We start from the raw sequence: 15718 nt of genomic DNA, 5'->3' as shown, positions 1-15718 counted from the left end.
TGCTAACAGTTCCTTCTAAAATTACGGGGAAACGTCACACTTCAATGTTGTGATAAAGACAACGAGAAAGAGCCTGAGGCCTACACGCGCACGCACACGTCAGGTTATCATAGATAACATCTGGGAGGGTTTTTTTTTCCTTAAAGCGGGGCCAAAAAAAAGGAAAATAGCAGAGGCGCGCGCTTACCACCTGTTGCAGTCCAAATATCCTCGAGCTGCGACAGCCAGACTCCGCACGCGAGCAACAGAAGGGGAGACGGATGGATGGATGAACGGACGGGCGGGCGGGCGGGTGGGTGGATAAAAGGACGTGTGCGAACACCTTCAGCGGGCCTCTATGTGACAGCACACCTGGTTGTCCAAGTTGTGAAGGGAAATGTGACTAGAACATTTTTTTTAGATTAGAAACAGAATGCGCACACTATTTTTACGAAGAAAAAAAAAAAAAGAACCCTTTCAGATGTCGAGGTGGCATGAGTTCCACGCATCACCCCCGTATGAGGTGGCACATTTTGGACACTTGATTCCCTGTATCACCAGCGCCGTTATTTAAAGTTTGAAGCGGAGCGCCGCTGAGATTAAATCACATTATGAACGCTCACGAGCCGAACGCAAGCTAATGTTTTCCTGAGATAGCGCGATCTCAGAGTGGAACATTTACCGTGTACCTTGTGACTCACTCACATTTGAATTTAATATTTTCTCGCAATACTATTTTTTTTTACATTTCTAAAACAGATTTTCACAAGTACGTAGAGTGAGCATGGATGTATTTCACGGTGGTTTTGCCATCAGCATCTCAGTGGGCCTAGCAAATAGAACACGATACAAGTGTGACTATTTTACAAATACAACAGCATATAAGTGTGAAATACTATTTTAAAATGAGCCCAGGCCTTCAGGTGTCTCAGCATGCAATCTTTACAGGCGTTACAAATAAGCTGCAGCGGTTGACGGAAACACGAGTTAACCAAATCAAATACATCAAATAGTCTCTCTGTTCAAAAAGCTTTTCCAGCACATCAAAGGTGCAACGCGGGAAAGAAATAATCATTTCACGGGGCCTGCAGGCCTGCTGGGGCCCGGTGACAAAAAACGGAGACTTTGATGCATCTTCCGACCTTTTAGAAACAACTTGTTTATCACCGGTGGTCTCAGCTATTACAACCAATTCAGCTGCTCCGATCAATAATTAATGGGACAACAAACGATTCCTTGACCTCTTGAGTGAGTGAGAGAGGAGGGAGAGAAAGAGAGAGGGGGGCGGGGGGCGGGGGGGGGGACCCGATAAATACCGAGGGGCCTCTTCAAATATTCATCTGCCGGTTAATGTGAGCTCTGCTCCCCCGGGACCCAGCCTGCAAGAGACAACGGTCCTAATCTACCTCACTGCACACACACACACACGCGCGCGCACACACACGCGCGCGCGCGCACACACACAAGATTTAAAAACCGTTAGTTAAATTCAGAGCGAGCGAGCAGTTAGCTCATACGGATTATTATTATAGGAGGGGAGAGGGATTCTTTTAGGGGGTGGGGGGCAGTCTGGCTTGCAAGGATGCATGGGAACATTTTGGAACCGTTTCCAGGTTGTTGTTTTTCTAGGCGGGGGGGGGTTGTGAAGGCGGTGGTGTGGAGGCACCGGAGAGCTTGAACCGTGAGAACCGGGGTTAACGGGAAACAGCAGGGCCCGTTCGATTAAACAGGGAATTTTGAAATGGCCACACTCGGGACTTTAGATACATCGCGGGAGAAAAAAAAAAACGCCCGGCCGGTCCCGCTCGCGTGGCTCCTTTCAAGAAGGCTCACATTCAATTTGGATGCTGTAATTGGACATTGAGGGCCAATAAACTGTAGTTCGATCATTTAGACGAGAAGAAGAAAAAAAAGAGTAGAAAAAATAATATCGCACTTTGTTGGTTAAAGCAAACAGGATGAGCTGTTACAACATGAGAACAGACCTGAGCCCAGAGGATTAGGTTGCTGCAGGCTAAATAGGCTACTCATGAATATCCAAATAGATGCTGTTGTCACCGTCAAGTGTCATTAGAAAATAGAAATCCACCAACGACAGAAATCCATCTGTCACTGCACTGAAATCTATAATAACTGAACGAGGGAAATAAATCCAATTTATATTTAGATATGTAATCACTCATCTCCCAGCCCCATTAAATTATTTCTGACACTTCTACAAAATTACTTTATAACACAAGGACAAAATAAAATTGTTTAAAAAGAAAATAGTTATTCTTAAATGTAGCTTGTAACTGTAGTGCTGTTTTTTTTTTTTAAGAGGAGAAACGTCAATCTATACCTGGGGATGTCGAGCATTATGTTGTGGAAAACTCTTCCCCCTTTTTAGGAAACTGGCAACAAACTTTGTCTGGATGGGGCCGTCCGCGGGCACTAGAAAATAGAAACCACGACGCACAAGCTGAGTTATTTGATCAGTGGAGTTTAAAAGCAAAGCACCCTCCAAAACTGTTATTTATGTTAGCTGTCAAATATTTTATATTCATGAAGACGTAAAAAGTCAGTGTTACATTTACAGGGAATAATTAACATCCGAAGAAAGACATATGACAATTTAACCTGCACACATAACATGAAATAAAATCAAAACTCAAACAATATCAAGTATCCAAATTTCCAAAATTTATTCATTTCAAACTGCATATTGAAAAAAAATATACTCAGCTGAAATTGTAACTGTTATAAGGATGGTATTAGTTCCAGTAGATATATACATAGAGTGGTTGGCTTCTGCGTACAGGCCACAGTTTTTAAAATACAACTACGGGAATGAATTTTTGAAATAAAAACTTAAAATATCACAGTAAATATACAGAAATTGTACAAATCAATTAGAAAATAAAGAACACCAGCGTCATACCTCTAACAGATGAAAAGTGGGAGACGGAAATATAAATTAACAACCTATTTTAAGCTGTGTGAGAGAAAAAAAGTCTTTTCTTTTTTTTTTAAGAAATGTAAATGTTATGTAATATGGAAAAAAACACAATATTACCTGTTTCGTTTTGACGTCCCTTTTCGTTCCCAATATTTGCAGTATTAAAGGAGCATAACTAATCGCTCCCCTAATTCCAGTTCTGCCATCTTCATTTTTAATATTCTGGCAGAACTGTCGTTGCTTTATATATATATATATATATATATATATATATATATATATATATATATATATATATATATATATAAAGAAAATAAAAATGCAACCTCTTGCAGTTTAACAAACAATTTCATCTGATTGTAATGTTTCTTTGATAAATACTGTACAAAAGGTGATTGCAATAATAAAACATTTGATTGCGACTCCCACTTTCTAGTCTTCCAAACTTCATCCATCAGTGAAGAGGGGATCTCCTACCGTTCCTCTAGAGCTCCCTTTGAATAAAATGAAAGAGAAAAAAAGAGTCGTGTTTCCTTTTTCTGGAGACTTCTATACAACTTTTCCCACCCCAAAATTTTTCTGTACAAAAATAGTCCAACGTTAATAGTCCACAGTTTATCTTATAAAAGTTCATTCTCTCTCTCGCTCTCTCTCAATCTCTCAATCTCTCTCTCTCTCTCTCTTTCTCTCTGCTTTGTGTCTCTTACATGTGTGTTAACGGCAGCGTGCCGTTGATCGTCGTCCCGGGCACGGCGCTCTGGTAGTGCCCGGACATGTGTAGCCTGGTCTGGGCGGACTGCTCGCTGACCTCTGCCCCGGGCAGATACATGCTGATCATGTCCCTCAGATCCCCGCTTTGGCAGCCCGGGCCGGCCCGGTGGGACGACGAGGTGACGACGGGCGGGCTGGAGCTGCTGGACTCGGACTTCACCACCGAGGAGGGCCCCATGGAGCCCAGGGCGGTCATCCCCGGCGTGCCCTGCTGGGAGTAGGACATGGAGTATGTCGGGGAGCCGTTCATGTAGCTCTGGGAGCTGGCCATGGTGTTGTACTGCAGGGCGCTCATGTCGTAGCGGTGCATGGACTGCATCTGGCCCGGGTTGTGCGCGTTCAGCCCGGGGTGCTGGTAGCTCAGCTGGTCCTGCATCATGCCGTACCCGCCGTTGGTCCAGCCGTTCATGTGCGCGGCGTAGCTGTCCATCCGCTGGTTCACCCCGCCGCCCAGCCCGGCCCCGACCCCGACGCCGACGCCGGCTCCCATCCCGTTGCCTCCCGCGGACAGCAGCCCGCCGGGCAGGGTGTACTTGTCCTTCTTCATCAGCGTCTTGGTTTTCCGCCGGGGCCGGTATTTGTAATCCGGGTGCTCCTTCATGTGCAGGGCCCGCAGCCTCTTGGCTTCGTCGATGAAAGGTCTCTTCTCGCTCTCCGACAGAAGTTTCCACTCCGCGCCCAGCCTCTTGCTTATCTCCGAGTTGTGCATTTTGGGGTTTTCTTGCGCCATCTTCCTCCTCTGGCCCCGGGACCACACCATGAAGGCGTTCATGGGTCTCTTGACCCGCTCCGGGCTGTTTTTCTGGTTGGGGCCGGTGCCGGACGTGTTGGTGTTGCCCGGGCCCCCCGTGTTGGTCTGGGGAGCCGGCGGCTTCAGTTCAGTCTCCATCATGTTATACATCGGGAACAGCTTTCAGTTGGGGCTCCCGCGCAGAGGGGGGGGAAAAATAAAAAGGAAAACAACAACAACAATAGCAACCACCCCGCTCACGCGCGCACGTACACACACACACACACAGAGAGAGACAAACTCCACAAGCCAGAGGCGGGACAGTGAGGGGTGAACGGGCTGCTGCTAAAAAAAAAAAGTTACCTTTCGATTTTTTCTCTGCAACTTTTTCTCTGGACAACAAAAAAAAAACAAGCACCCGAGCCGCGTCTCCTCTGTCTCACCCTCTGTCTCTCTCTCTCTCTCTCTCTGTCTGTGTCTGTCTCTTCCGCTCGGTGAGTGCTTTTCAGAGCGCGCGGGTGACGAAGAGCCTCCTCCCGAAAGGTCCCTCGCTAGGTTGTGTCCACAGAACTTCTCCAGCCGCTCCTCCGAAAAAGAATCAACACACTGTACTTTTCGCCCTCCGTCCGCCTGAGCCTTGACAACTCCAGATAGTTTTTGAACAAGTTAATAGACAACCATTCATGTGACGGGGCTGTCAGCGAATAAATGGCTTCGAGGCGGCCAATCAGAGCCGGCCCGCTCCCTCTGACACGCCAATGGGAGAGACGAATTAGCATAAATGGGCGGGGTCTGCTCTGCCCCAACGCACACACGCATACTTGCGATATCAGACCGTCCATATGAGCCAATGTAAAGTGCAAATATACCATCCGCAGGCTCGTGGGGATGTTTCTATGAGAATGTATGCACGCGGTTTACAAACGTTTTCTTATATTTTATACAGGGAGTTTCAACGTTTGTCGGCAATTGTCGAATGGCAGTTTCGTTTTGCACACTCAAACGAGCAAATTACGATTACAAACTTTAATAATGAACACAAAATATATGTTTAAAGGCTAAAAAAATTCTGACGTGTTCCGAGATGTTTTCTATTTAAACGCGCAGTCTAAAACGCCTAAATCCCCAAAGGTCACAAATCAAAACGGTGACATGAAATTAGATTAGAATAAAATAGATAAAAAAGTGTTCAACAGAGTCCTTGAATGTTGACATGAATGGTGTCAGTGTCAACTTGTGTAGAACAGCATTGTTCTCACATTAGGTCCCGCCCGTGACCCGTCTGTTGTTCAAAATCAAAAAGTAACTAATGCCCCCACTTAAGGCCCCAATAACATAACAAGACTTAAATAAACTTTGTTAGTTAACTCAAAGCATTGAATGGCGGTGTTAGAGTGTGAATGTGTGTGTGTGTGTGTGTGTGTGTGTGTGTGTGTTAGGGGGCTGGTTGCCACGACTGGATTTTTAGCGTTGAAAAGAGGAAAGGTAATCCAAGATGCCCCCCCCCCCCCCCCCCCCCCCCCCGTCCTTTTGTTTAGTGAAGTTGAATGCCAGCACACAGAAGGCAGACGGGGCTCATCTCAGCACAAATAAGCGGTTTTTGTTTGGGATGTTGTCGCTACATCTGTCCGGACAAAGACCCAACTCCACTCCACTTCCACCGCCACAGTGCTGCTGTTGTGGCCGGGGTTTTGTAGGTGGAGGGGGGGGGGGGGGGGTAAAGGTGAGGAATATGTTAAGATAAAGTGTGCTTGAACAAAAGCCACGGCTCATTCATCTGAGCCCGAACAGGCGTGTCGGCCAATTAGTGTGAGCGAGAAGGTGTCGACTCACTCTATTCGGGATCAAACCGACGCGACTGCGAATATTATCAGAGGGATAAAAAAAAAAGAAGCAACTCCTCGTCTTTAAATCAGAAACAATTCCCTCGTAGGGTTTTAATGTCGGACAACTAAAGTTAGCAGGGTTGGGAGTTCTGGTGCCACTGGCTGTGCTCCGTTTCCTGAATCCCCATCTAAAGACCGGGCGTCCTGCTGCGTGGCACCAGCGCCGACCACTGGACAAAAGAGGAACTGCAGGCAACCCCAAAAGCCCAGACAGGTTTATCTATTTTCATGGAATGGCAGATGACTTTAGTCCAGTTAAATGTATATTTATATGTGTGTGAAATGCAGCAAACAATAAATATACGTATTTAAAAATATATTCCACACACAACCACCCCAATCAAAGAAAAAATTACCGACCATGTCTGGCTCTGCAGGCCCGACAATCTCAATAATTAAAGATAGATCAAGTACATACACCTGAAATAATTAAATTTAAATGCTTGTCTCTAGATTACATCGTAATTGAAAGTGAATTGATCAAGCCTTATTATTTTGTTTTGGTCATTTGATAATAAATGGAGGAGCGGAGCCCCCGTACTCTCATTATGCCGGCCCCGGCAACCTTACATAAGATTCATCTTGTGCTTAATAGGCTGCGAGAGGCGACACATGCAGCTCGGCCCATTATAATGCAAGGTTGAAATGGGCCGCTCGGCTGCTATCTGCATCTGAGTGTGTTCCCCGCTACCTCTAATCTGCTTATGATAATAAAGGAACAGCGGGGGCCCCGCGGCTCCCTGAAAGCAGGCCCCATCCAGCCAGGAATGGCCTTGCATCCACAATCATCCTGAATTAAAGCCGTTGTTTGACAAAAACCTGGAGAAACTAGCGGGGCGGCTCCCTTGGACCACTTGTAAGCCCCCCGCTACACCAGGTTGGGATGGATACAGCAAATATAACCAACAGCACGCTGTGATCTTAAAACACTGTTTTGTGGTGTGGACAAATTTAGGTGATAGGACGCTGCAAAAACAAGCGAGAGAAAATCGATAATACAGCTGGAAAAAAATAATATATATATATTCGATATATATTCGAAGAGCTGCCGCGCAGGAAGAATGCAGCGTGTCTCAACTCTTAGTTGTATCAAAGTAACACAAACATAAATATGTATGACAATGTCTGTGGATCGTCGATCGGTGTGACATCGGTAAATCCCAATTTGTCGAAACACAATGTAAATATACACACATCAAAAATAATTCAATCTGGTATAGGGAAAAATAAAATATTGCAATTGTATAGCCCATAGCCCATAAAATACACTCTTGCCACTAGGGGCCGTACCAGCAGCTGGAGACGCAGCAGAGGAAATACTTTATGAAAATATTAGTCTCACATGGAAATTATTTAAAAAATCAGGAATAACGATGTTTCTTTTTAAATAGATGGAAGAACATTTATCCTATATCTTTTGAAGACGGCAATGAGTCTAATCACACGCGCCAGTATTGGTTTGTTCATATGTTAGAACCAAATATGTTAGGCAGATATTTATGTAATTTGGAGCGATGATTAACTAAAATAAAACCAATTATAAAGCATAAACATCCACCCGGTTATACAGTTGACCAGATGCCAATCAAGTATTACAATTATAATTAGTATTAATTATAACATGAAAGGATAATATAATTCAATATAAGTGGAAATACGATATGCAACATTATATTCGGTAGAATACAATACAATTAAATGTCTAATGTCTTCTAAGTGAAGCCTGAGTATTAATATAAGGCGTGCTGCTTAAATTGTAATTCAAAACGATGATTCTTTAAAATAAACACCGAAAGAGTTACATCAAATAAACATAATTTAATCAGGCCACATCAAGGAAACACGTGGAATCTGATAACCATGTATTCTGCACATATGATCCCTGAGTATGTTGAGTAGAAAACCGAACCGGCCAACAACAGCCGAGGCAGTCAGTCACGCGCACGATGCCAGGCGGTGTCATTCCACAACACGGCATGTTTTGCGCACGCACACGCCAACACACACACACACAAACACACACACACACACACACACACCGGCTCAAACACACATTAACATAGCCTATACACACCAACACACACACACGGCTTCTCCTCTCCGCCGCTCTCAAACTTACTTTCAGTTTGGGAGTCCTCTCGTTTTGATTGACAGAAACCTGAAGAGCCGTTTCTCCCAACTTCCTCCGTGTCCTCCTCTCGCCTCACCCTGCGACGACGCCTCCGCCCGGCCGTTAAAACGCCAAACCCGGCACCGTCGGTGTGCGACCTTCTCCCCCCCCCCCCCCCCCCATCCATGCCGCCCAATCTGCCGCTAGTCCCCGCGCGGATCCCATCCGGCAGCCGGCTCGCTTTATCCGGCGTGCAGCCGCGCGGAGCCCCGCTGCCTGTGTGGAGCTCCGCTGTCTTCTTTCCCGCTCGCCCTGCGACAAGAAAAGCCGTTTATGGCGACACACAATGTGAAAAGGGGGCCGATTTAAAAAGGAGAAGAATGCAAGCAAGAACAACAAAAGTCAGTTATAGCAAAGTCTATGCCTCTCCTCTCCTATCTTCCACCCCCTAGCTTAGCCCACATAATGAGCAGGAAAAAAGCTTTATATTTTGTTCACTGGGTATTCACAGATAATTTGAAGCCATTGTTTCTGCCACAGATGGTTCTTTTTAATACAATAACGGTGCTCTTTGTGAATAGCAAACCCACAATAAAAATCTAAAGCGTCCTCCTGAATAACCATTTTGTTCTCTCTTGTATAGGCCGAACAAAAGCGCCAGTGAGGTAATGGCCTGCCTTATTGAAAGCCTCAGAATGGGAATTTGATAAAGATTTTTTTCCGCTCCTTTTTCCTTTTGAACAAAGTACATGCCAATGTCAAAAAGAAACTGACACGGCACAAAGACGAAAAAGCCCCCCCAAAAAAGCATGCTGTTGCAAGTTGCAACAATTATTACTATCACTATAATTACTTACATTTCTTAACTTGCAAAGTGCAAAAGTCAGAGGTGAAAGGTGGTTTTGCGGGGCTGCAGCAGAGCAGGTCAGGTGCAGGCGTTATGGGTCTTACAATGGAGCTTAAATTCTGAATACATTAGCTTCCAAAGGTCTGCTGTGGATTTGGCACAGTCTCATAATTTTGCATCGGGGTGAGTCAACTTGTGCCTGATAGAATTAAGTATTCAGGGCGCACACCATCGGCGTCTTGCAGAAACCTCCTGTTTCTAATTCTACCCTTTTCATTACAATGGCCGGCAAATATTGCATGCCCTTAAAGCGATGATAAGGCACTGTGAAATGTCATAAATGCATGGCTGTTAATAGGGCGGGTAACCTAATGTAACCTGCTGGTTGAGATGCACGCCTGCAGGGATGTGTGTGTGTGTGTGTGTGTGTGCGCGCAGTCAACATGCATTTGATTCTGCGGCCATGTAAGCCACCTCAATCTGCCCACGCTTGATGCAATTTGTAATTAACTCGCGGCTAATCAATAAAGCGTTTAACAGAAAGCACAATGGACATACAGGGGATGATCCTAAGCCAAACATATTGGATGTCAGTGATCGTTACAAGGTGAGGACACCTTGTCCATCACAGGGCGGGAGGGTGAGGCGGTGGGTGGGTGCAGCAGGAGAAGATAGGTGTGCTGGATGAGGGGATGAGTGGTGAGGAGGTGCGATAGATGAATGGAGGGAAAGGAGAGAAGGGCAGAGAGGGAATAAAGGGGGGGGGGGGGGGGGGGGTGGGGGGGAGAATAATAGAGGACAGGAGAGGTGAGAAAGAATTCCATTTCAACTCGCCTGGCATAGTTCATGGAGCTATGCAGTTCGAAAAAAAAAACACACAGAATCAGTTTCCTACAACAACCACTATTCCTCAGTGTCAGCCATGTACCAATCACATGTATCAACACCTGCACACATGCAGTGGATTATGAACAAGGACCCGCATCTAACAACAGCTTGCATTAAACGAAAAATAAAATTGGAAAATGTCAGTAACATATATTTTGGATTAAGCAGGTCATAATGTGAGAAAAGAGAGAAACAGAGAGTCGCTGCTGAAAGGGCTTAGCAGAAGAAGAAATATGTCTTTGCACTTTATCTGATCAATCTGTGCCATGCAGTCTGAATCACAGACATAGCACTCATAGCATTAGAGAGCTGGATAACCTTTAATTATGAAACCATTCAGTCTGAATGTGAAAGCACAAGTCCAGTAGCCCCATGTGAGCCTTTAGAAACCACGGCATTATCACTGGATGCTTTGAATCTGAACACACACACACACTCACACACATAAGCATTTCCATATGCATGTGAGTGGACACATTTGTCGCATCTGTTTTGTGTGTTTTCTCGCACATCGGCCTAATGGGAGATCCAGTGGGCTCCCTCTGTGTTGTGTGTGTGTGTGTGTGTGTGTGATACGGACACATTGACACAGTAATCAGTAGAAATGGGGCACCGTACTGAGGGAGACGTGACCAGCAAACTGTCAATCATGTCACACGCAGCAAAAACACACCCATTCATTACCCTGCGATACAGTATTTCCCCTTGAGTAATGTTGTAGAATTTAGTACGGCACGAGCCTTTAAACGGCCACAGTTGAAGTTTAACCCTTTTACGGGACATGCTCCGTCAAATAATTGAGTTCAAAGGTGGATCAGTATTAAGTTTTGCTACACATGTGTAACTGGGAACCAAGAAATTTTGAGTTTGCGACACTGAAACAGTAACCCGCCTGTGATTGTCACATCAGGATGAGATCATGCCCGGCTTTGCTCTACAAGGTTTTCGGCATGGACGGCCAACTTTTCAAGGCAGACTTCAAAATGCTGTGCGGTTAAAGACAGTAAAAATGTCGACCACCTGAAGTGAGTTCGCTGATCAGCCCTGGGGCTGTTTGTACAGGAACCCAAACACGCAGACGCAGCTGTCAGATATTCACAGAGCACCACTCGTCTCTGGCATCTCGTTATTGAAGAATGCATCCGTAACTGCTAAGACAGAGTGGACACAGACATTCCATTAGAAAAGCTACCCTGCTTTTCACTTATGGTTCATGCTGTTTGTGCGCCGCTGAGAATGGATATTCAGAGGTCACCGACCTCTCATCCTGTGCCACCATTAGACATTAATAACGTTGAGTGGATGAAGTATCTCAACAACTGTTGGCCATCAAAATCGGTATAGACAGTGACATTCAATTTAGTAGACGGCGTAATAAATGTGGTACTCCCGATACTACAGAAATCTGTGGTGCATTTGCGCTGCATTTGCACTTCCACGGGGATGGATAATCATCACAATCTTTTACTATGCTTGGTACAAAATCGTGTGTGGGGGAGTTACTGACATGTACACAATAACAGGCACATTTCACAAGATACGAGTACATTCCACCATGAAAGCAAACTGAGAACCAACAAGAATATTTCTCTGCAGTGTTTTCTCATAGAGAGATAAGAGATAAGACAGTCAGACCCTGCTGCAATAAAAATGACTTTTCTAAAGGGAGTCTGGTGCTAAAAAAAAGTAGGCAGAAAGTAAAAGTTCCTTGCAGCATCTTTAGGATTAGACATGAAATTAGGCAGGACGTGAATGCAGTCACAGACTTAGATTACGAAGAAGAAAATGTATAATGTGTAAATACTTGATTACTTGTACCATTTAAAGACGACTTCATTACAACCGAAGCATCATCAGTGACGGACGGATACTGATGGCTGCGTCAGATTATTTGAACAACACTGTAATCGAGTTCATCTGCCAACATATAACTCTGATTATCATCACTGAATTGATCAAAATGCTGTCTGTCTATTTGACTGACAGCTAATAAGTTTAATACCGTCATTACAGATTACTTAAGATTGACGAGAATCAGATACTTTGATTGATTGTTTATATCCGATTTGAGCATTTGGTGACATTTCAGTGCTTAATTAAGCCAAAAACATCTGATCAAAAATCAGATCAGCCATATGAAGACGACTATGCTAATATAACTTACTCACTGAGCTGATTGGTGGTTATTCGTGATGATTAAGTGAGATTAGCAGACTGCCTGAAAAGAAAACTCTTGTCATTTGAGTGAAAAGAGCCTGTTACAAGCGGCTGCGTCTGGACATTGAACGGATCAGAAAACGGAAAACGTTTACGGCCATCTTTCACATGAGAAGATTTATATGAGAATTTCACAAGCAGCTGATAAAGTATGCAGAAACGCATCGAGGTCCACGGGAAAATAAATCACGACTGAAGGAGTCTCAAATAATCTGTCGGTTGCTTCGAAAAACAGTATGTGCAGCTATTGGTGTATGAATTCAGTTTTATTTTCAAAAAGTTTTGAGCCTGGAATTTGTGCCTTGACCCATGACAATAGAATTTAAGCTCCGAAGCTCATAACATAAAAAACAACAACAACAACAGTGTGTTTTCCACAAACATTTTACTGGAACTGAATCCCCCAAAATATGTGGATTCAAATGAAAGTTGATGAGCCTCTTTCTATCAGAGCAGATATTTTGGCTGCATTGCAATCATTAAAGTTCCTCGGCTTGGGCCTTTCCTGCATCGACAAGTCAAAACCTCTGCTGTGTAAAATGATTCATTTGAAAACAATAATACTGAGAATTCAAAATCCATTTTCTTGACAAATCCAGATGTATATTTTCATCCCAGTTGCAAAAGTGGAGCATGACTGAAAAAGTACCTGGAAGTTCGAAACATCTGACTGGAACTACCTCTCCCTGAATAAATATTCCTGAATAAAACTGGTGTTTCTGTGCATTATTATTATCAGTGAAAAATTGATTTAAAAAAAAAAAATGAATAAAAGAAAAAGTCAGGTCACCTGGACCCTGTCAGCAAGTTCACTTCGACGGGTATCAAATCCACATTAATAATCTGTCTATATAGCAAAAAGCCTGCTTCTGGCTCAAAAGGGAAGAAACGCTTCAAACACCTGGCAAAAAAAAGACTTAAATGTAGTTGTTTATAATGTAAATACACAGCATGCCCAAACTCACACTCCTACATTACACATGTACACAGCCTGACATTCCCCACTCACGGCATCACATCCTCATCTCCTCTCATCTGTCTCCCGGCCACCGCTGGTTTTGTTTACCGGCCAATTTGAATGAGAATGAATCTCTCTCGGATTTTTCTCGAAAGCGTTCTAATCCACGCAGGCTGCTGCGAGGCCCCGGCCCTTTGTTTGGGATTACTGCAGCTTAGCGCTGGCTAACAATGAGGAGATGAGCAGCTCACCTCGTCGCCGCTAATGAAGTGTGGAGAGCCGCTCAGCCGCTAGCTAGCTGCTACCGAGCCGAGATGACACCTTCACACACACGCACAAGCACGTGTTTGCATCGCGGGAGGACGCCGACCGATGGCGCTCGTTTCTGAACTTGTTACCCGTCGTAGCTACGCGCTGAGACGAGTGTTGATCTTGTGGCTCTTCTTCTTCGGGTTAGAAAAAGTACATGATTGCAGACTTCACAGCCTCGTGCCATTCATAGTGTGTTACACGATCTGTTGAAGCTACCTGGGTTGTGTTGAGTGAAAAATACAAACGTCATTGTTTAGTGCGGCAGCATTCCTTCACACGGAAACTGGGGTAATTCTTTTGATCGCATTTCTCTGAATGTGACATTATCTCTGCTTTTGCTTTACCTTGCAATCATCGGATAGCTTTAATCGAGATAGGATGAAATGATCGTCGTCACTGAGAAAACCTTTCAGTTGTAAAACCTCTTTTCATTCTACAGGCAAAGTGAGGCTAATGTATTTGAGTGGCACATTTCAGCAACATGGCATTTCAAAGTGCTTCACATGAAACCATTAAAACATCAGGAAAAAGAAAAGGACATTTGAAAACAGTAAAAAAAGAGACATTGAAACAACACACCAGTATAAAAGTTGCAGTGTAGATAATCAAGTAAACAGTAAAAAGCATCCACTTCATATCTGAACCTGGTTTAATTTAAAGGCAGCAGCAAACAGAGGATTCTTCAGTTTTATTTGAAGCAGCTGATGAGACCACACAATTAAAAATGAATGTAGTACAAGCCAAGGCGGCAAAATGCTCACTTCAATGCAAATGTGTGGGTATTTTCATTCTGAATCTCCACTAAGATTATTAGGCACCTGGTTTAAAGAGAATACTAAATACATGGATACTTTCAAGTGTTAAAAAACAAGCAAAAGCAAAAAGGAGCACACGTCGCCGTTCATCCCGACCCGCTTGTATCCGTGTAACGGTCACCGGGGTAAAGATGCACCAGGGCCACAGGAGGGGCAGAAAGGTTTAAGCTGGGCAGAAACACACACAGATAGCAGCGGTCCACACAGAGTGCGATGGCCGGTCTTCTGACAAAGTGGCAGAGCCTGGCATCTGATTAGCAAAGGCTGAAGAGAGGAGGCCATTTTGATGTTTATCCAGGTCCAGGGATGATCGGTGGCAGGTTCAGACCTCTGCGGTGGGCTGGGACGCTTAGCAAGGGAATGGCAGAGGTTTGGTTCTGGACCAGGACATTCCCCTGGCTTTCTCACACAGACACACACTCACACACACCCACGCAAATAGACACAGAGATCCAGTCACACACACAGACAGAAACAAAAGGCTTAGCAAGAAGAAGGAGCTGCAGGTCTGATGCTGGCCAGTGCGATCAGGATTATTTCATCCAGAGTTCATTTCATTCTCTCCCCCGTAAAACCTCGCTGGCGGTCGCAAACCTTTCTGCTGCCATCTTCATACTTTAAAGTAGAAGCGGAAATTTGAAACAACAATATCTTTTGGATTAACTACTACAGGGAAAAGATGAGTTGAAAATGGAGACGGGCTAACTCACGGTACTGTAGCTACATATTCACTGCTGGACATCCCCTTGAGAAACACACACTCCTTACAAACACCACTATAAACACACGCACACAGATACACACAGTCCACAGTGTGTCCAGCAGGCCAACAGAAACAGTCAACATGCTGTAAAATGAAGGATCGTAAATTTTCAGTGTTTATCTTATGGCCGAGAAACTTGGCACCTCACTGATAATGTGTGTGTGTGTGTGTGTGTGTGTGTGTGTGTGTGTGCGTACGTGTGTTTCAGGAAGGCCTCGAACTCTGTGGTGAGAGCAAGTCGTGACTTAACACTCCCCGAGCACGCACACACACACACACACACACACACACACACACACACACAAACACACACACACACACACGTCTGCGTCCTATTTAAACAGTGCCTGTTGAATTTCACAACCAGCTCATAAAGGATGCAGAAATGCATTGAGGTCCACGGGAAAATAAATCACGACTGTTTGCGTAAGTCGCGTGTGTGCGCATGTGTCTCTGTGAGTAGGCATGTGTGCGAAAGGTAAAGAAAGTGGGACATTGCAGAGA

At 44.6% G+C, this 15718-nt stretch overlaps 1 protein-coding gene and 1 long non-coding RNA gene across 4 annotated transcripts in view; both read right to left on the bottom strand.

Annotated features, from left to right (window-relative positions):
- LOC144411368 (uncharacterized) overlaps nt 1-15718 on the bottom strand; it is a 63351-nt gene that overhangs the window by 27678 nt on the left and 19955 nt on the right. The window contains exons 2-3 of one of the 3 annotated variants that reach the window (XR_013468524.1): nt 9820-9941; nt 8424-8726 (exon numbers count right to left, since the gene is read on the bottom strand). The exons of 1 other annotated variant lie outside the window; for it this stretch is intronic. This is a non-coding gene — a long non-coding RNA (uncharacterized LOC144411368). The remainder of the gene's footprint in view (nt 1-8423; nt 8727-9819; nt 9942-15718) is intronic. One more of the 3 variants, XR_013468523.1, reaches the window with a different exon arrangement.
- On the bottom strand, nt 2640-5135 carry sox2 (SRY-box transcription factor 2). The gene is made up of 2 exons (XM_040184071.2): nt 3625-5135; nt 2640-3411 (listed from the first exon to the last, which is right to left on the bottom strand). The coding sequence occupies exons 1-2, from the start codon at nt 4587-4589 to the stop codon at nt 3402-3404; spliced, it is 975 nt and encodes a 324-aa protein (XP_040040005.1). The 5' UTR covers nt 4590-5135; the 3' UTR covers nt 2640-3401.

This window comes from Gasterosteus aculeatus, chromosome 8, assembly GCF_964276395.1.
Source record: "Gasterosteus aculeatus chromosome 8, fGasAcu3.hap1.1, whole genome shotgun sequence".
Lineage (NCBI taxonomy): Eukaryota > Metazoa > Chordata > Actinopteri > Perciformes > Gasterosteidae > Gasterosteus > Gasterosteus aculeatus.
The sequence above is the reverse complement of the archived record's forward strand: the minus strand, read 5'-3'. Positions and strand labels throughout refer to the sequence as shown.

Bases quoted from the DNA above. Each gene is read 5' to 3' on its own strand.
- sox2 (XM_040184071.2), bottom strand. From the start codon at position 4,589: ATGTATAACATGATGGAGACTGAACTGAAGCCGCCGGCTCCCCAGACC.